This window comes from Diabrotica virgifera, chromosome 1, assembly GCF_917563875.1.
Source record: "Diabrotica virgifera virgifera chromosome 1, PGI_DIABVI_V3a".
Taxonomy (NCBI): domain Eukaryota; kingdom Metazoa; phylum Arthropoda; class Insecta; order Coleoptera; family Chrysomelidae; genus Diabrotica; species Diabrotica virgifera.
Window position 1 is genome coordinate 293,193,241 of NC_065443.1, and position 21,187 is coordinate 293,214,427.

The window sequence follows — 21,187 nt, forward strand, 5'->3', positions numbered from 1 at the left end:
GTGTTTATTGATAGTTAATTTATTATATATTTGTTGTTGTTGTATAAGTTGTTGGCCTCTTTGAAAGAATAGATCGTTGTTAATTGTAAGTTTTAGTTATATGTACGTAGGTAAGTATATTTTACGTAAAAATATTTCGAATTCTAATGCGAGTATTATTCTAAAGTATTATTATTATCGAATTCTAAAGTTTTAGGATAATTTTTTATTCTAAAAATATTATCAATAGTTTAACAAAATGGAAAAAGTAAATCAAACGAAAAATAAAGTGAAACCTTCCAAGAAAAAGTTCATTAAAAACCGCGCTAAAATTATATCGAAATTTGTTTCGCTTCACAACAAAAAATGATTATTTATTATTGTTTTATTATTAGATATTTCATGCAAATACCTTTCTAAATACCTATCTTAACATAAAATTTTCACCCATTTTGGTTTATTTTTATAAATATCTATTTATTAATAATAAAATCGTTTTCTATTACTTCCATTTAGCGCGACTATGATATTGTCAAAATATTAATCTTAGATAATGTCAAAGATTACCACTGTTGCCAAAGTTTATGATACTATCTCCCGACTATATATTTTGTTGTTACCTGTTGATCGCTACTGTTTACTCTTAATGAAACTTACACTATTGTTTTATTATGTCATAAAGTTTGTCTGGGTGAAATAAGAAGGTCCTAAGTGTAAGTAGCATAAATGGTCGAAAAAAGACAAATGCGAATACTTGTTTTACTTTATCGTACTATATATGTAGTATATATAGTATAATTGTATAATAGATAAAGTTATAGGATCGTGCAAAAAATTGTTTTTCAGATTTCACTTTTTTTAGACGTTTTGAGTCCCCCTGAGTCTAAAAAGCAAATAAAAAAAAACATGTCGGAAGTATGTACGTACGTATGTACGTACGTATACTCCATCTAATTTACTTACCGTTGCACGTCATCCGCGTCATAGCTCGTGACGTCACATGATACCAACACGAAATATTTAGGCGGTAGGTGTGTTTTTTTTTAGAATCACTTTGCCGAGTACACTGGCGTTAAAGCCACTAGACATATTTTATTATATACGCATAGAAATAATATTTAAAGATTTCTATTAATGTCAACTTAAAGAAATACACAATAATATGTTTCATTTAATTTGTATAAATGGATTATAAAGCGTTTTTATGAAGCACATTTGTTCGGGATACACTGTAACTATAATCGAACGCACGTGATATTTTGGCATAAATTGGTAACATTTATTTGACAGTTGCGGTGATGACACTTCATATTTGTTTATATTCTTTACTATAAGTATTTGTTTCATTATATTTACTGTTTTTATTATGTACTTTAACGTAAGATTATAGCTTAATTTTTGTTTTCTATTTCTAAAGTTTTTATTTATTTACATTGAATATTAATTTGTTTTGCTGTATAATCCACTTCCGCAAAAATTGTGTGATGTATTTGATTTAAAATGAATTCAAGAATTTTTTGTAATTGGGCAACAATGTCAACTTGAATCTCTAACATAGATAATGACGTGCAACGGTAAGTAAATTAGACGGACTGTATGTCGCCACCGTCCAGCAAAAACTACTGGACCGATTTCGATGAAATTCTGAAGAGAATTTTGTCGAGAAACTAAGCTTTTAAAAAAACCTCTTAAAGGGGGGCCGAAATAGGGGGGTTATTTAGGGCCCATTTTTGCAAATTTTGACCGAAACGAATGAAATTTAACTCAAAGTTAGCTCATCGATAGGTAAATACAAATACGGAATTTGACATTTCCAAAATCAAAATGGCGGCCAACATGGCCGACCGCCCACCCGACACATTTCCCTACCTATCTAAAAACTTGTGTAAGATAAGTTTAATTTGAAAAAGTCGTTATATAGCCTAAAGATGGGACTATAAGAAGAATATTATCGTTTTTCAGAAAAAGTTATGGGTTGCCTATATTTAAGGGGTTAAAATTTGATATAACTTTGAACCAGATTTTCTCAAAAATGGCTCCAAGGAATTTGTTTATTTTTTGATATCCTATCAGTAAATTGAATGACATTAGTCAGATTTCTTAACTCTCCATAGGAGGGGAGGTATGAATTTTCTATTAAAAAATATTCGAGTGCCCGTAACTTCCTTTGTAATAGAAACTAAAATTTGAAATTTTGCAGACATCTATGTTACTTTATTATCTATTATCACAATAAATTTTACCCAAAATGTGGCTTCCGGTTGAACCGGAAATGAAAAAAAATCTTAAGTTTTTCAGATACGCCCTGTATATTTTTACATATTTTGAAAGAATGCAAAATTAAATTTCAAATGACATATAAAACTCGTTGCTATAGCTCAAAAACTCGAAAAGTTAAAGTTGACACCATCTATCTATCGCCCGCGTCGGCAAATTCAAACAAAAATATAACTCCAGACCATCTTTTGCCACCTTTAGTCCAGACAAATTAATATATGTATTTAATATATTTTTACCACCAAAAATGAGATGTTTTAATCAAATATTGCTTCAAATATAATCTGCAGAATAATTTTGAATTCACGTTCCGCTAATGAACTTGCTTTTTTGTCCTTAAAAGTAGAAAAAAGTTTCAATTCTATTGCTTAATATTTCATCTAAATATAATCGTCTAACAATTTTAACTGTACTAATGCCCAAGTATACATTTTCAAGTGTTAAACTGAATGATTTACAATGAGTAACCCGGTTGTAAAAATACCGGCGTGTGCCTTAACAAAAGGGACATCGGTTACTCGAATTTCATAACAATACAAATGTTATCTGTCTGAATTTGCCGACGAGCGAAATATCTATGGACCCGACTTTACAGTAAATAGAAATTTTGCTATAATCTTGTGTGTGTCCTCTCTCACGCGATCATAGCAGAGCATTATTATAGGGCAGTCAATGAGGGTATTTGGCTCCGAATTCCATCCTACTACATCGATGTACTTGATATTTTCACAGTAAGTAGGGAATAGCTCAAGAAACAAAATCTACCCTATATACTATGGCGCTTTTATCTTGGGGCGGTTCCCACCCCTTCAAGGGGGTGGACAATTTGTTGGTCAAAATAAGCACGGAAGTGGCTAGAGAACCTATTTCTAAGCAAAAACTGGTCTATACTTTTTTTTGAGAACTCAATACTTTTTGAGATGCGTAGTTGAAAATTGGCATTTTCATTTAAAAATGACACCTCTTCGGACGGTTTTTTGTGAATACCTTAAAAACTATGCATCGAACTTAAAACACTATATAAAACATTTTTTAGATTATAAATAACAAAGAGATTCGTTCCTTCGTAAATGTTCTATTTATAATACAAAAAGAGATATGGTAGGTGAAAAGAATTTGTTTTTGGTGCATGCTCAAATTGGTGTATTCAACTTGAAATAACAGAGGATCAGTAGGTTTTAGGTGTATAAGGCTACCAACGCCTTTTGTAGTGTTTGAAAAGGCCTTTAAAACGAGCACCATTAAATGCCGGTTACATTGAAACTAAGCGAGATATGGTGCAAAAAAATATATGACTAATGTACTTTAAGGAAAAATGAAAAGTACATACATATAACCCCTCATTCACCAGAATTTAAATACATTGTTTTTCTTCTGCAATACCTTTTAATTCTTAAAAATCCATGTAAAATCTCCATGTAATTCGAAAATAAAAATGTTCCACCCTCGAGAAGTGGTGGGAACCGCCGCCATGATAAAAGCGCCATAGTATAATATAGGATAGACTTTGAATCAGGAGATTGGGCTACTCCCAAAATTTCATTAAAATCGATGCAGTAGGATATAATTCGGAGGTAATATCTTGTTCTCAATCTCGCTCATTGACTGGCGTAATAGAAATAGAGTGAAATGGAAATATTGTAAACTATTAATTTCTCAGAAAAATGAACTAATTTGAAATGAAAGTATGACTATTATTCTATTGATTTATGCAATAATCTATACATGTATAGTGTGTTCCCGAAATATGGCATCGAACATTTTCTCAAATGCATGAATTAATGATGCGTAGAACCATAAAATATTTTCAAGTATACAAGGTGTTTCTAAAATATGAAAATAACGAGTAACTTTGTTATTTTTATAAAATGCCAGTATCTAGTACGATAACGATAATAGATCGGTACGATAAAGTTCTCGGGCGGCCCTTTCGTCCAGCGTTTTTTTGAACTAGTTAAGACTAGGAAATACTTTTCCGAGACTAATTTCATTATTTTTTCTAATTAATTGTGTGGTATTTCAACAGGAGCGAAAATTAGAGTATTATTTTTATTTTGTTATTTTGATTTTATTTTGGACTGGGATAAAAGAATATATTTTTAAATTAAATAAACTTACATTTTATTAAGTCTGTTGTCCGAAATAACTATTCATTGCAATCTCATCCTTTCCCCTACAAAGGTGTTTCCCTAGTGTGTACTCTCAAATGCCTTTTCAAATGACCTCCTTCTTTAAACTGCTTAAAACAAATTTCGCACTTATAAGGTTTTTCTCCAGTGTGCACTCTCAAATGTCTTTTCAAATACCATGTTTGACTGAATTGCTTAAAACAAATTTCACACTTATAAGGCTGTTCTCCAGTGTGCATTCTCAAATGTGTTTTCAAATTACTTATTTGACTAAACTGTTTAAAACAAATTTCACACTTTGTAAGTTTTTCTCCAGTGTGCACTATCAAATGTTTTTTTAAAGAACTTGAATCAGTTAACCCCTTTAAACAAATTTCACACTTATAAGGTTTTTCTCCAGTGTGCACTCTCAAATGTTTTTTTAAAGAACTTGAATCAGTTAACCCCTTTAAACAAATTTCACACTTATAAGGTTTTTCTCCAGTGTGCACTCTCAAATGTTTTTTTAAAGAACTTGAATCAGTCAACTCCTTTAAACAAATTTTACACTTATAAGGTTTTTCTCCAGTGTGCACTCTCAAATGTCTTTTCAAATGACATGTTTGACTGAATTGCTTAAAACAAATTTCACACTTATACGGCTGTTCTCCAGTGTGCACTCTCAAATGTGGTTTTAAAAGACCTATATGACTAAACTGTTTAAAACAAATTTCACATTTTGTAAGTTTTTCTCCAGTGTGCACTCTCAAATGTCTTTTTAAAGAACTTGAATCAGCAAACTCCTTTAAACAAATTTCACAGTTATAAGGTTTTTCTCCAGTGTGCACTCTCAAATGTCTTTTTAAAGTACATGTTTGATTAAACTTTTTTAAACAAATTTCACACTTATAAGTGTGCAAGGTTTCTCCGGTATGCACTTTCAAATGTTTTTTTAAAGAACCTGCTTCACTAAACTGTTTAAAACAAACTTCACACTTGTATGGCTTTGCCCCAGTATGTACTCTCAAATGTATTTTCAATTTATATGTTTGGCTAAACTTTTTAAAACAAATTTCACACTTATGAGGTTTTTCTCCAGTGTGGATCATCAAATGCCTTTTTAACTGACCTCGTTCTTTAAACTGCTTAAAACAAATTTCACATTTATAAGATCTTCGTAAAGTTTCTACTTGCATATTTTTATTCAATGGTTTTCCTTCAGCGTGACGACCTGTATGAGTATGAGATGAATGTGCAGTGATTGTTTCCATACCTTTCATTTTGTTCTGCTCCTGGGAACAACCTAAAATATTTAAAAGTTTATGTGTGTTTAAAATTACATTTTGAATAAGGGGTTTGTCTATTAAGACAGTGAAAAATTCCCCCAGCGACATTCCAAAAATAAGGTTTACTTTTTTGTCTAAAGATATTCAACCTCTCATCTTTATTGATAAGCCCAGAGAGGTTGAAGAGGGCGAAACACATTTCTAAGAACAGGTGTTTGGATCTTTGATTCTATTCAAGAAATTTTTCCCAACCTGAAATGGTGGATGTGTTAATTGGTCGTAAGGGGATTTTTCCACATTCTCTATTTCATTTGTTTAATAAGGTTTACTGTAAAGAGACCGAAATCATTAGACCGAAAAGCACTTTACCGAAACCTCACTAGACCGACCAGCAGAAGACCGAAAAGCAGTTCTTTTTACTTGTCGCAGTAAAAGAGATAAGACCAATATAATTACAACTAAATGTTATTTGGATGGTTATTATAATTAGTTAAAATGGTGTTAACGTCACTCTACCCTTAATTTATTTTTACCTTCACTAATTTGTTTAACGAATGAAAATTATTTCATATCAGACTGTACAGAGTAACAATTTACACAGTCTATAATATATAAAATAATACAAAAAAAATACAATAAACAAAAAGACAGATATACCTACAAAATCTTAGCATAATTTACTGCAAACTTTTTAAATTTATTTACCATTTCGGTCTAATGCTGTTCGGTCTAGTGTGGTTTCGGTAAAGTGCTTTTCGGTCTACTGCTTTCGGTCTAATGATTTCGGTCTAATTGTCGTGTACCCAAAAATAAGGATACCATTCAGTTTTAAGAATATTTTATATGAACATTTCGATGTTGCATTAACGTTTAAAAAAGGTGATCTGCTAGTATTACTAATTTATGATTATTTAGAGAAATGACAAGTCCCAGAGCTAAACAATAAATCTGAAAATTCTCTTGGAGCCACTTTTTGGTAACATCCTTAATCTCTGCCTTTTACAATTTTTAAGGCAAGGAGACGACGAATAAAGAAGACGAAAGGGACTCTACAATATGCAATCACATTCCGCCTATTCGTTTATAAAAAATTCAATTAAAAACAGCTTATGTTTCATTTCATCCCCTTACTTCCGTTTCTGTCTCTTCAGAGGGGCTACATGAACACCTCTCATGTAGCCCCACTGAAGATGTCTGGAGAGACAGAAACCTACGTATGGGGATGGTGCATCATCTCTGAACCGCAATAAAACATTGGGTACTGAGATCTGGGTATTTCGCTTAGTTTAGGTACCTGTTTGGTTATAGCGTATTGTTTTATTCTGTAATACTAAAAATAACGAAGTATTGAGAATTGCTAATACCGAGCAATCGGTACTTTGTAACGAGTAGATACTAAATTTACATCACTAATAGTAACTCACTGGTCACCACCCGGGTTCCAATCAATTTAGTTGGACTAGGAACCAACCGGGTTTTACTACGAGCTAGTGGATTAAGCTACCGAACTGAGCTAGTGGAAGACCAATAGAGCTGATGACGAACAGAGTCGAAGCCAGCCGCGGAACGATTCAGAATTAATGAATCGATCGCGACATTTGTAATCGCGTACTAAGAGGTTACTTCCAACTCAAGTTTGGAGACCAGTCGACGTATGTGTGTCGATAACTTGATTCAGAATTGAGAAATCGCGTGCAGTCATGTACTGAATATGTTTCTTGTATTATAGTAACATCGTTACCGCATTTTGAAATTCTAGTTCATTCGCTTTCAAGATGAGCTAAGACGCCAGTTTCAGACACCTGATTCGTGGATTTTTCATGTCCTCGCAGTTTATGATTGGTTAGAAATTAATTTATAATACAATAAATTAATTTCTAACCAACGACAAGCTGTGACTACACGAAAAACCCACGAATCAGGCCTTTGAAACTGACGTCTTAGCTCATCTTGAAAGCGAATAAACTATAGTAAATACAATTTCGTTTTTCTTTTACAAATAAATGTCAAGGGGGCTTTCTTCGAAACGGAGCTGTTAAAATACATATTTTAACCGGCGTCCAAAATAATAAATTCGGACGTTCTCTCATAAAACAACCCCAACTACTTAAGCTACAGACCCTATCGGCGTGTATAAGAACTATTTTTTTGCGAGAAGCGTTCCTTCCTTCCGATAAGAGTGGTTTTCTTTCACTTCCGTCTTCAACCTTGACGAGTCAACAACTATAAGTACTTCTTATCTACGGTTTCCGTGTCGTCCACGTGGAAAACTTACCGCTGAAATAGGGAATTTGCATAAAATTTTGAATCGAAAAAAAAGGTTATAAATCACAACAAAATATAATTTAAAACATGTATCAAAGATAAAAAAGATTTGTTTGTCTCTCGTTTGTCCCCTAAAGTCGATTAAAAATTCAAATTATACCAGCCAGCCCAAAACGCATCTAGACGTCATGCGGTTATATGTTTACATTCTGCAATAACAAAGTAAACAAAATTGTATATAATTTTAAATTAGACATTATAAACGTCAGTAGAAAATACAGTTAGGTGACGTTACAATTGTTTTTGATCGTTTAAACTATTCATAGAAAGCTTGTACTTTTACAAAATGGTTTTATTTTCCATAGTAAACTTTCTTTCATTTCCTTCAAAAACTGTATCAAACTCCAATCTCAAGAAACTGGTATATATTACTACAATGACATACGATAAATGTCATTAGGATATAAATATTTTCCTTTATTCCGCGACGACGAGCTGGCCAAATACCCAAGTATGTGGAGGGCAATAAACTAAAGAAGAAGAATGTACCTAAACGGAGCCATATAGTTAAACTATGTGACGTCACGGGTCATTTGAACTATTTTAAAATACATAAGACTTTAAATTTGTACTTCTCGCATATTCTCTTTCATGCGCCTAGTAGCACCTTCACAAGGATATCTAGCCAGATAGAAGAACAAAGAACCAGAACAAAATACAGAACAGGGTGAATTTGTTTTTCTACCAGTATTTATCATTCAACGTGTACAAATTTTAACCGGGAGAAAAAGACCGCTTATTGCATAGTGCGCGCCTATAGAAACTTTACTTTTTTTGAACCAGTTAAGCCTAGGAAATACTTTTCCGAGACTAATTTCATTATAAAATCAATGGGAAAATCCCAGTAGCTGGCTGTATACCATAGTTTAAAACTCATTACTTTGTATGAATTTCATTATTTTCTCTAATTAATTGTGTGGTATTTCAACAGGAGCGAAAACTAGAATATTATTTTTATTTTGTTATTTTGATTTTATTTTGTACTGGGATAAAAGAATATATTTTTATTTTAAATCTACGTTTTACTAACAGGATTGATACTGAAACATCTTCCGAGAAGAGCATTGGTCATGCTAACTACAATATAAAATAGTGCACTCAGACTGACATATTTCCCAATCACATGGAAATTTGCGCAAATAATAATGATTCACAAAGCGGGTAAACCTCCAAATAAAACATCATCCTATCGACCAATCAGCTTGTGACCGACAATGTCTAAGATCTTCGAAAGACTACTACTCGATAGACTGAAGAAGGACATTAATCTAGATGTAGAAATAACCACACACCAGTTTGGTTTTAGAGAGAGAGAGACACTCCACAACACAACAGACTCATAGAATTATAACAAAAATCCTTACTGCTATTGAGGAAAAAATATTGTACAGCGGCATTCTTAGATGTAGAAAAGGCATTTGATAGAGTATATGGCATACTGGACTCGTATACAAACTCAAAAGTATTCTTCCAACCCCCTACTACCTAATTATGAAATCCTACATAGAAGATCGTTACTTCCAAGTAACATATAACACAGCAACTTCCACATATTTTCCCATTAAATCAGGCGTACCTCAGGGTAGCGTCCTGGGTCCTCTCCTTTGCCTATTATTTACTGCAGAAATCCCAACCACCAAATCAACATTCGCTGATAACGCCACCATAATCGCTGTCAATGAGGACCCCATTACCGCGTCTGCACAACTGCAAAACTACCTTGACCAATTGGAAACATGGCTCAACAAATGGAAGGTGAAAGTAAATGAAACGAAGTCAAACCCAGATCAACATCAAAATACGACAAATGAGCTGGCTTATTGGTCGTAAATCAAAACTCAATATTGAAAATAAACTGCTCCTGTATAAAACTATGATAAAACCAATTTGGACCTATGGTGTTCAATTCTGGGGTTGCTCAAAGCCATCAAATATCAAGATAATACAAAGAGTCCAATCAAAAATATTGAGGATGATATTCAACGCACCCTGGTATGTAAGTAATAAAACTCTACACGAGAATTCAGCTACACCTTTGGTAGAGGAAGAAATTTAAAGGATCACACAGAACTACCTTGATGGACTGAGAAGTCATCCAAATGATGAAGCAAGACTGCTAAAGACTCCTCCCGAATTCGCAAGACGACTGAAGAAACTATGACCAACATATTTAATAAATTAATAGTTATTTATGATATGTGTTAAAAGTACTCGTTTAAGGCATGCATGTGAAGGTTTGCAGAGTGAGCGAAGCGAATTCTGCAATTCACATGAGTGGCTTAAAAATTTACTTTTTAACACGTATATCATACAATATTTTTTCTACAAACGTCTTATATATCAACAATTATAATTTATTCATTCTCATTTACAGGACAATACCTACAAAAACTTTTACTTGAACTTGACTGACATTCCATTTTTATATTTTTCTTGACATTACATCAAAACCGCATATTCTGTCAATACGTAAATCATAACAACTATAGAATAACATCTACTTTTATTGTTGTAAGTATATTCTAACAAATTTTAATAGTTTTTTTCTAGAAACGTGTTAAAAATGCAATAAATAATACAGTTTAAATAAAATTTTAAAAAACCTTTTAAACCACCTCTTTCAAATTGCGCAAGTTGTACTATTAATATTAAAGTTAATAAATGAAATATAAATATTTTGACGTTTCACAATTTGACAATGGACCGTGATAGTGTGACGTCAAAACGTCAAAAAAGATTCCAAAAAAAAACAAAGATGTTTACACTATTATACACGTGGTTTGTGTAATCATTTGTAATTTTATTTTGTTATAAAAATCATCTGCGTTTGATTAATCGGAATAATGGCAAAGAATAGTTAATTAAAATTAATGAAATTTTGAACTGTTTTACAGATGTTTTATATATATTCATATAATACACTGCGCGTCATAGAAAACGGGCACCCTAAAAAATGGGTCATTTTTGATGTCGCGTATCTCCTAAACCTGTTGCCCGATTTAAGTGATTTTTTGAATATGTTATAGCCTTATTTTTTGTCAATATCCCTGTAATAATATTTTTGCTAACAGGTAAACATTCATTGTATACCGGGTGTACGAATCAAACTGTTTTTTTTTTTCAAAGTTCGCAACACCCTGTGGAATATTCTAGTATTCATAAAATACTGAAATTAAAACCCAACTATAGCCTCAGGTTTTCTTAATATTCTGTTTTTTGATTCATTCGCTTATATTGGATAATACAAAAGTTAGGTACTTTAACAACTAGTCATTTTCTTCATCAGTACAGGGTGTTTCTAAATAAGTGCGACAAACTTTAAGGGGTTGCCCAAACTTCATGAAAACATAATGAACGTTTGCTTTATAAACATATGTCAGGAAATGCTTCGTTTCCGAGATACGGGATGTTGAATTGTTTCTTACAAACTGACGATTTATTTATTGCTCTAAAACCGGTTGAGATATGCAAATAAAATTTGGTAGGTTTTAAGAGGTAGTTATTGCACATTTTTTGACATACAATTAAAAATTTTATCATGTAATTAAATCATATCATGCAATTAAAAATTTTATATTCACCATTGGCGCGCATACGGGTAATATGACCGATCATATTACCCGTATGCACGCCAATGGTTAAGATAAAATTTTTAATTGTATGTCAAAAAAATGTGCAATAACTACGTCTTAAAACCCACCAAATTTCATTTGCATATCTCGACCGGTTGTAAAGCAATAAATAAATCGTCAGCTTGTAAGTAAAAATTCAACATCCTATAAAACGAAACAGTTGGGGACATATGTTTATAAAGCAAACGGTTATTATTTTTTCATGCGGAATTACCCCTTAAAGTTTGTCGTACTTCTTTAGAAACACCCTGTACTAATAAAGAGCATGCCTAGTTGTTAAAGTACATAACTTTTTATTATCCAACATAAGCGAATGAATCAAAAAACAGAATGTTAAGAAAACCTGAGGCTATAGTTGGGTTTTAATTTTAGTATTTTATAAATGCTAGAATATTCCACAGGTTGTTAAAGTACATAACTTTTTATTATCCAACATAAGCGAATGAATCAAAAAACAGAATGTTAAGAAAACCTGAGGCTATAGTTGGGTTTTAATTTTAGTATTTTATAAATGCTAGAATATTCCACAGGTTGTTAAAGTACATAACTTTTTATTATCCAACATAAGCGAATGAATCAAAAAACAGAATGTTAAGAAAACCTGAGGCTATAGTTGGGTTTTAATTTTAGTATTTTATAAATGCTAGAATATTCCACAGGGTGTTGCGAACTTTGAGAAAAAAAACACAGTTTGATTCGTACACCCGGTACACAATGGAAATTTACCTGTTTAACAAAAAAAACTATTACAGGGATATTGACAAAGAATAAGGCTATAACATATTTAAAAAATCACTTGAATCGGACAACAGGTTTAGGAGATACGCGACATCAAAAATGACCCATTTTTTAGGGTGCCCGTTTTCTATGACACGCAGTTTATTTTAGTACTTACAATATCAAATGATAATCATTGTTTTTGAACATCAGTCTCTTTCGGAAACTTAAAAGACTAACAAGTTCTCCTCTATGAGCAGTGGTTACAATCGGGTACCCAACACATTAAAATTTTGTAAAAATTAAATAACGTACAAGCAATATATTCCATTTATAAAAACGAAAATAAAACTTTGCCACAAAAACCACGTCGTGTGCCTGACAGCTGTTTGCTTTGTTTGGAATCCTTTTTGACGTTTTGACGTCACGACTATCACGGTCCATTCACTTTTAACTGCAGTGCCTTAAAGTAGCATTTTTAATGCTCGTATGGAGTGGTAAAAATTGGTGGCATTTTTAACACGGTTGCAGGCCATGGAGGTACTCATGGGACTCCCTCCCCTGCACCTTCTGGTGAGGGCCGAGGCGAGGCTAGGGGCCTACAGGCTGCAGTTAAATGGTGTCTGGAGGCAAAGGTCATACGGGCACACCAGGATTGTGGGGCACATTCGTGACCCCATCCTGGATATGGTGAGTGACTGGAGTCCGGTCACTCACAAATTTGATCCTCCCTTCAAGCTGGGGTTAAAACCCCCGGTGGAGGGGGATAAAAGACCGCAGAGTGAGCTAACATGGTTCACGGACGGTTCAGTGATGGGCGGGCGCTCTGGAGCTGGAGTGTATGGTGTAGAACCCGAGGTGTGCATATCTATGCCTCTTGGGCAGTACACCACTATATTCCAGGCGGAGGTGGCTGCTATCACGACTTGCGTCGTAGAGAATATTCGAATGGGCCTTGAGAATAGGACCATACGTATTCTCTCGGACAGTCAGGCAGCACTTAAGGCCATTGCCAGCTGGAGAATTAACTATAAGCTTGTGCTGGAATGCCGACAACACCTGGAAACCCTGGCCTACCGAAACCGAGTGGAACTCGGGTGGGTGCCGGGACATACGGGGGTTGAAGGAAACGAAAGAGCCGACTCACTTGCGAGAGAGGGCTCGGCTGTCCCCCTTACTGGGCCTGAGCCTGGCCTAGGGGTGACCAAATCGGCTGTCAAAGGAGCTGTTGCTAAATGGATCCTTGCGCAGCACACCCGACACTGGAACGATATTTCGGGACAGCGGCACAGCAAGTTAATGATGGGGCGGCCAAACCCCTCGCTAACCGACGAGGCCCTACGACTCGGAAGGAAAAAACTTAGGGCGGTAACTGGCTTACTAACCGGACACTGCACCCTAAGAAAACACCTGCACAACATGGGGATCTTTCACGGAGACCCTGTTTGCAGGAGATGTGGGGAGGCAGATGAAACTGCCTCACATGTCATAATATTTGACTGTCCAGCCCAAACCCGATGGCGACTGCAATACGGGGTCGAAAACTCGAACCTAAGTGTCAGAAGTCAGGTAAAGAACCTAATAAAGGGTCTCGTCCTGCTAGCTGGGAGAATGGACCTCTTATAGGTAACAGACGACTTAACTTCAAGTTAAGTAATCCCGAACCCATTGGGGACAAAAACCCATTGATGGTTAACCCGAGACTGAACGGTGTGCAATAAGCCTACTCAGGCTGCAGTACGGGCCCCATGGCCACCCGGTTCGATCTAACAATAAAAAAAAACACGGTTGCAGAAAAAATATATTGTGATCTAATGTAAAAATTATAATAGGAGGGTTGCCACAGGGCAACCTCATGTATTTAACATTCAAACCATGATACTATAAATAAAGTTATTTATAGTATCATGATTCAAACTATTTGATGAAGCAGATTGTAAATTAAAATACGTAATAAAAAAAATTTAATCTTCGTTTTACTAAGTCTGTTGCCCGAAATAAGAAATAACTACCTATTACAATCTCATCCTTTCCACTACAAAGGTGTTCCCCTAGTGTGTAATCTCAAATGTCTTTTTAAAGAACTTGCATCGCTAAACTGCTTAAAACAAATTTCACACTTATAAGGTTTTTCCCCAGTGTGCACTCTCATATGTGTTTTCAAAACCTGTGTTGTAGTAAACTGTTTAAAACAAATTTCACACTTATAAGGTTTTTCTCCAGTGTGCACTCTCAAATGTCTTTTTAAAGAAGTTGCTTCACTAAACTGTTTAAAACAAATTTCACACTTGTATGGCTTTTCTCCAGTATGTATTCTCAAATGTTTTTTTAAAGAAGTTGCTTCACTAAACTGCTTTAAACAAATTTCACACTTATGAGGTTTTTCTCCAGTGTGCAATTTCAAATGTGTGTTCAAACTACTTTTTTGAGTAAACTGTTTGAAACAAACTTCACACCTGTAAGGCTTTTCTCCAGTATGTATTCTTAAATGACTTTTCAAATCACTTGTTTGACTAAATTGTTTAAAACATATGTCACACTTATAAGGCTTTTCTGCAGTGTGCACTCTCAAAAAATGTTTTTTTAAAGAAGTTGCCTCAGTAAATTGTTTAAAACAAATTTCACACTTGCACGGCTTTTCTCCAATGTGCACTCTCAAATGTCTTTTTAAATTATCTGCTTCACTAAACCGTTTAAAACAAATTTTACACTTATAAGGCTGTTCTCCATCGCCAGTGTGCACACTCAAATGTGTTTTCAAACTACTTGTTTGACTAAACTGTCTAAAACAAATTTCACACTTGTAAGGCTTTTCGCTAGTGTGCACTCTCAAATGTCTTTTCAAATGATCCATTCTACTAAACTGCTTAAAACAAATTTCACACTTGTAGGGTCTTTCACCAGTGTGCACTCTCAAATGTAGTTTCAAATTACATGCTTGAGTAAACTTTTTAAAACAAGTTTCACATTTATAATATCTTCGTCCAGTTACTACTTCCATATTTTTATTCAATGGTTTTCCTTCAGCGTGACGACCTCTATAGTTTCCTGTATGAGTTGAATGTGCAGTTAATGTTTCCATACTTTTCATTTTGTAGGTACTGCTCCCGGGAACAACCTAAAATATTTACAAATTTTGGTTTGTTTAAAATTACATTTTGAAAAAGGGGTCTAGCCTGTTAACTCTTAAACGCCCAACCTTTTCTAGGTTCCATGTACGCCCAAGGGTGGGTAAAAAATGTTCACCTCGAAAATAGCTAATAAGAGTGGTTGAAAATGGATTAAACTTAAGAATGTTATGCTTAATAAACACAGCATCTTCTAAAATATTAATATAAACAATTTACAAACCTTACAACAAAATTACAATGTACCGGGTGTCCCAATAAGAATGGCTCTCGGCCATATCTCAGGAACCGTTTATAGTAGAACTTTTCATAATTGTGGGTCCACCGCTACAGGGCGTAATTGGATATCAAAAATAAAAAAATCTAAATTTGACAAAATTTTCCTAATGAAGGGGCACTGGAAATCCAATTATTGTATTCTTCATCAAATTCTGCGCATATTTGATTTAACAAGTTTAACTCTACCTTTGCAAATAAGAGGTGGGGGTGAGTGGGAACCTTGTTATGAAAAAATGGCTGTAAGTCCGGTTCTGCTAAATCAAATTTTGAAAACACTGGGTCTTGTTGAAGACAGATCTTTTTATTCAATGTAAACGTGATAATTTTGAACCATCCTAATAAGTAATAAGCCAGCTGGGAGGCGTTATTTAATTTTTTTCAGAAATCTAGTTTTCTTTGGAAAATATTAAATATAAGTATGCATTTTTAATCATACTTTATAAAATTAGATTAAATTAGCAATAGAATAGCGAAAACCGCATGTCGATACCTTTTTTCTATCTCAATATATATCGAGAAACGTGTAAATTTTATACATAACTGTTACTATCACCGGTAAACTAAGTTAATGAAAAGTAGTGTGCTGTAGAAAAAAACAAAATAACATTTTCCAAATGTCAACGTATAAAAATATAATTAATTAAAACAACAATATAAAGAGAAACAATACTATTAAAATTAAATATAACACAGAACAAAAAGAACTACTTAGTGACGACCTAAATATTCAAATTGTTGCCCATCATACACTACTCTAGAATAAATTATCCAGAGAATACTAAACGCCATTCAAAGCATATCGAGAGCAGAAATTGAGACTGCTGTTCAATCTACTCTTGAAAGAGTAAATGTTTGCAACGAAAATGATGGGCAAAAATTTGAACGTTTATGTCATCACTAAATAGTTGTTTTTATTTCTTTGGAATAGGGCTTTTCAACGCTTCTCATTTGTTTCGAGCCTCTGTCATATGCCGTATAATCCGTGTATAATATTAATATACGAGATATGAACGAGGCTCGAAACAAATGAGAAGCGTTGAAAAGACCTAATATACGTTGACAGCTGGAAAATGTTTCTTTGTTGTTTCCATAGCACACTACTTTTAATGAATTTCGTTTACCGGTGACAGTAACAGTTATGTTTTTAAATTTACACGTTTTGTAAGATATCTCGAGATCGAAAAAAGGTATTAACATGCGGTTTTAGCTAATCTGTCGATAATTTTGTCTAATTTTGTAATATGGTATTAAAAATGCATGTTTGTATTTAATATTTTCCAAGGAACACTAGATTTCTGAAAAAAATTAAATAACGCCTTCTAGCTGGCATATTACTCAGTAAGTTGGTTCGAAATCATAACTTTTACATTGACGAAAAAGATCTGTCTTCAATAAGACCAAGTTTACAAAATTTGATTAAGCAGAACCGGACTCAGCCAGTTTTTCATAACAAGGTTCCCACTCACCCCTACCTCTTATTTCCAAAGGTAGACCTAAACTTGTTAAATCAAATATGCGTAGAATTTTATGAAGAATACGACGATCGGATTTCCAGTGCCCCTTTATTAGGAAAATTTTGTAAAATTTAGATTTTTTAATTTTTGATATTCAATTACGCCCTCTAGCGGTGGTCCCACAATTATGAAAATAATTTCCAGGCTTTTCCTGAGGTAACTTTTGTTATAAAAATTTTTATTTCAAAGCTCTACTATAACGGTTCCTGAGATATGGCCGAGAGCCATTCTTATTGGGACACCCGGTACATCAAAATTAACATACCAGTAATTCAGATTTGTCGATTTTCTCCATATTCTTTCTTTCAGCCTCCTCATTGGCGAATAATTATGTAGATTATGTAATTATACATTGATAATTATATAGTAATAAGGATCACAGTAAAATTATATTGAAATTCTTTGAATTGTTGTTTAACCTGGAATTGAATTGGAGTGTATCATTATGTTAAATAAAATCTGGCAGTGCTCGCACTATTGCCTGAATTAAACATTGCGATTTTTCGTCAACTGAGTAGGTACATTTCATTAACTTTACTTTATAAACAATAGAATTTATTATCTAAAAAATGTAATTATCTAAACAATACAATTTACTGTTTACAAAGTAATATTTATTGTTTACTAGTGTAGTAGTAGTATTTTTAATAAAATTTATTGTTTATAAATATTTAATCATAAAATAAAAATATTGACAATTCAAATTGTCACACATCTTACATCAATATCATCAAACGCAACACATCATAAACATTCATGCACTACGTGTGGCCTGACTTTTAGGGGTGGCCTGAAAAATGTATTATATTTTTGCAAAATTTTGGAGTACATTTAGTTCCTAGAACAATTTTAACACGTGTTTTCGATACAGATTTCAGTTCCCTACAAATAGTTTCCCATGACTTTTGATGTAAAATACTTAGGGAAGCAGGAATTCAACAGTTTAGAATTTTACATTGAGTTTCCTATGGCCCGTTTTCCGATTCACCACCCGGTATATGTAGAAACCTTTAGTAACAAGTTTTGCCAAGGGTGTACTTTTTATGCCCATCCATATTTAACTCAAGATGCTGCTTTTATTTTCAAAAATATTGGTAGAACCAAATTAACATTCGATAATGGGCTGTCTTTTTAACAATAAATAATTTTTAAAAAAGATTTACACACGTAATAAATATGTTACAAGGGAATACGCATTAGGTGGACATTTTTTACCCACCCTTGGGCGTTTAAGGGTTAAGATAGTGAAAAATGCCTCCAGCGATATTCTAAAAATAAGGATACCATTCAGTTTAAAGAATATTTTATATGAACATTTCTGTATTGTATTAACGTTTAAAAAAGATGATTTAGAGAATGAATGAGATTATGTATTTAGAGAAATGACAAATCCCAGCCCAGAGCTAAACAATAGATCTGCAAATTCTCTTGGAGCCACTTTCTGGTAGCATCCTTAATCTCTGCCTTTTACAATTTTTAAGGTAAGGTGACGACGAATAAAGAAGACGAAAGGGACTTTACAATATGCAATCACATTCCGCCTATTCGTTTATAAAAAATTCCAAAGAAAGTTGACTCCGTGTACTCAAAATATGAGTAAAATGAAAAATTAAAAACAGCTTATGTTTCATTTCGGTTCAGCGATGCTTCACCATCCCCTTACTTCCGTTTCTGTCTCTTCAGACATCTTCAGTGGGGCTACATGAACACCTCTCATGTAGCCTCACTGAAGATGTCTGGAGAGACAGAAACCTACGTATGGGGATGGTACATCATCTCTGAACCAAAATGGAACATCGGGTACTGACATCTGGGTATTTCGCTTAGTTTAGGTACCTGTTTGGTTATAGCGTATTGTTTTATTCTGTAATACTAAAAATAACGAAAGTAATGAGAATTGCTAATACCGAGGAATCGGTACTTTGGGTATTGGACAAATACTCGCTACTTTGTAACGAGTAGGTACCAAATTTACATCACTAATAGGAACTTACTGGTCACCAGCCGGGTTCCAACCAATTTAGTTTAATCCTGAGAAAACTAATCAGTATTTTTGAAAAATTTATGAAAGAATTCATTATTAAAATAATATAAGAAAATCTACGGTTTCATTTTGATTAAAATCTGTTTTCCTCCATCCCCCGATAGTACTGTTGTCAAGGAGGCTCCAAGGAAGACAGATTTTTACCATTCCGACCGTAGATTGTCGATATAAATTAAAATAATTTATATCGCAGTATGGATAGAACGCCCTCTAACGGGGAATAAGCGAAATGAATTTCGACTCAATTCAAGCTTTCTGCTTAACCCAGGTATAACATACCAAAAGGCACCGCCAGGAAAACATTACACTTTGCGGTTCAGAGAGCCCATATGAAACGAGTCTTTGTACTCTATGCAGAGAATGGCATTAACAAAATAAGAAAATCTACGGTTTCATTTTGATTAAAATCTGTCTGACAATCTACGGTCGGAATGGTAAAAATCTGTCTTCCTTAGAGCCTCCTTGACAACAGGTAGACCTAGAAATAGTACTATCGGGGGATGGAGGAAGACAGATTTTAATCAAAATGAAACCGTAGATTTTCTTATTTTGTTAATGCCATACTCTGCATAGAGTACAAAGACTCGTTTCATATGGGCTCTCTGAACCGCAAAGTGGAATGTTTTCCTGGCGGTGCCTTTTGGTATGTTATACCTGGGTTAAGCAGAAAGCTTGAATTGAGTCGAAATTCATTTCGAATACATTATTACCGAGGGCATAAAGTCACTTAGAATAAATAAAAAGTTTCTTTTGAATGAAATATTTGCAATTAAAAAACCCACTAAATTTTCTCTTTTATTTTCATCCCTGTAATTTATTAAAATAAACATTATAGAAGTCTTCAGGGACTTTTGGTCCTCAGTAATAATGTAATATTTCATTCAGCGTTTAAATTGTTCAAAAATAGTTAGTATTATTAGGAAATATTAGTTTTCTCATGATTCAAATAAAAACGAACACATTTAAAACACATTGAAAATTTTGACAGGCGACATTTTGCACCTTTCCCCTTAAGTAACATTGACAAAAATTATAATTTTACCCTTCTGACTTTAATTTTGACAAACTCGTCAAACAGATTGGTGTAGTCTAGTGGGAATAGACAGGTGTAGCAGCTAGTGACAACTCTATTGGAAAAAGTGTTAATCTTTTAGTTTTGTTTGTCTTATGGCTTCGTAAATAGTTTTTAATAATTTTTAATTTTGAAAAGCTTCTTTCCCACTAGCTACCTAGACAGGTAGTGTTCTTGGTTTACTGTAAAGAGACCGAAATCATTAGACCGAACTCATTAGACCGAAAAGCACTTTACCGAAACCTCACTAGACCGAACAGCAGAAGACCGAAAAGCAGTTCTTTTTACTTGTCGCAGTAAAAGAGATAAGACTAATGTAATTACAACTAAATGTTATTTGAATGGTTATTATAAACAGTTAAAATGGTGTTAACGTCACTCTACCCTTAATTTATTTTTACCTTCACTAATTTGTTTAACGGATGAAAATTATTTCATATCAGACTGTACAGAGTAACAATTTACACAGTCTATATATAAAATAATACAAAAAAAATACAATAAACAAAATGACAGATATACAAAATCTTAGCATAATTTACTGCAAACATTTTAAATTTATTTACCATTTCGGTCTAATGCTGTTCGGTCTAGTGAGGTTTCGGTAAAGTGCTTTTCGGTCTAATGAGTTCGGTCTACTGCTTTCGGTCTAATGATTTCGGTCTAATTGTCGTGTACCAGTGTTCTTAGTGATACAACTACATTTGTGTATAAAGAAATTAGGTCATTTTGGAAATATAGTTCAAAACCTCTAAAGGTTTCATGGAGTATGGTTTTGAAAAATATCATACAATTCTTCTAGAAAATCGTTTGCCTCTATATCAGA

At 33.6% G+C, this 21,187-nt stretch overlaps 1 protein-coding gene across 5 annotated transcripts in view; it reads right to left on the minus strand.

The window, feature by feature from the left end:
• Positions 1–21,187, minus strand: part of LOC126885207 (zinc finger protein 664-like) — a 92,366-nt gene that overhangs the window by 24,826 nt on the left and 46,353 nt on the right. For 2 of the 5 annotated variants that reach the window (XM_050651675.1, XM_050651669.1), the window contains exon 3: positions 4,009–5,667. The exons of 1 other annotated variant lie outside the window; for it this stretch is intronic. In XM_050651675.1, the coding sequence (XP_050507632.1) occupies positions 4,430–5,667 (1,238 nt within the window). In that variant the 3' untranslated portion in view covers positions 4,009–4,429. Of the gene's footprint in view, positions 1–4,006; positions 5,668–21,187 lie in introns of those variants that run through there. 2 more of the 5 variants (XM_050651661.1, XM_050651681.1) reach the window with 2 other exon arrangements.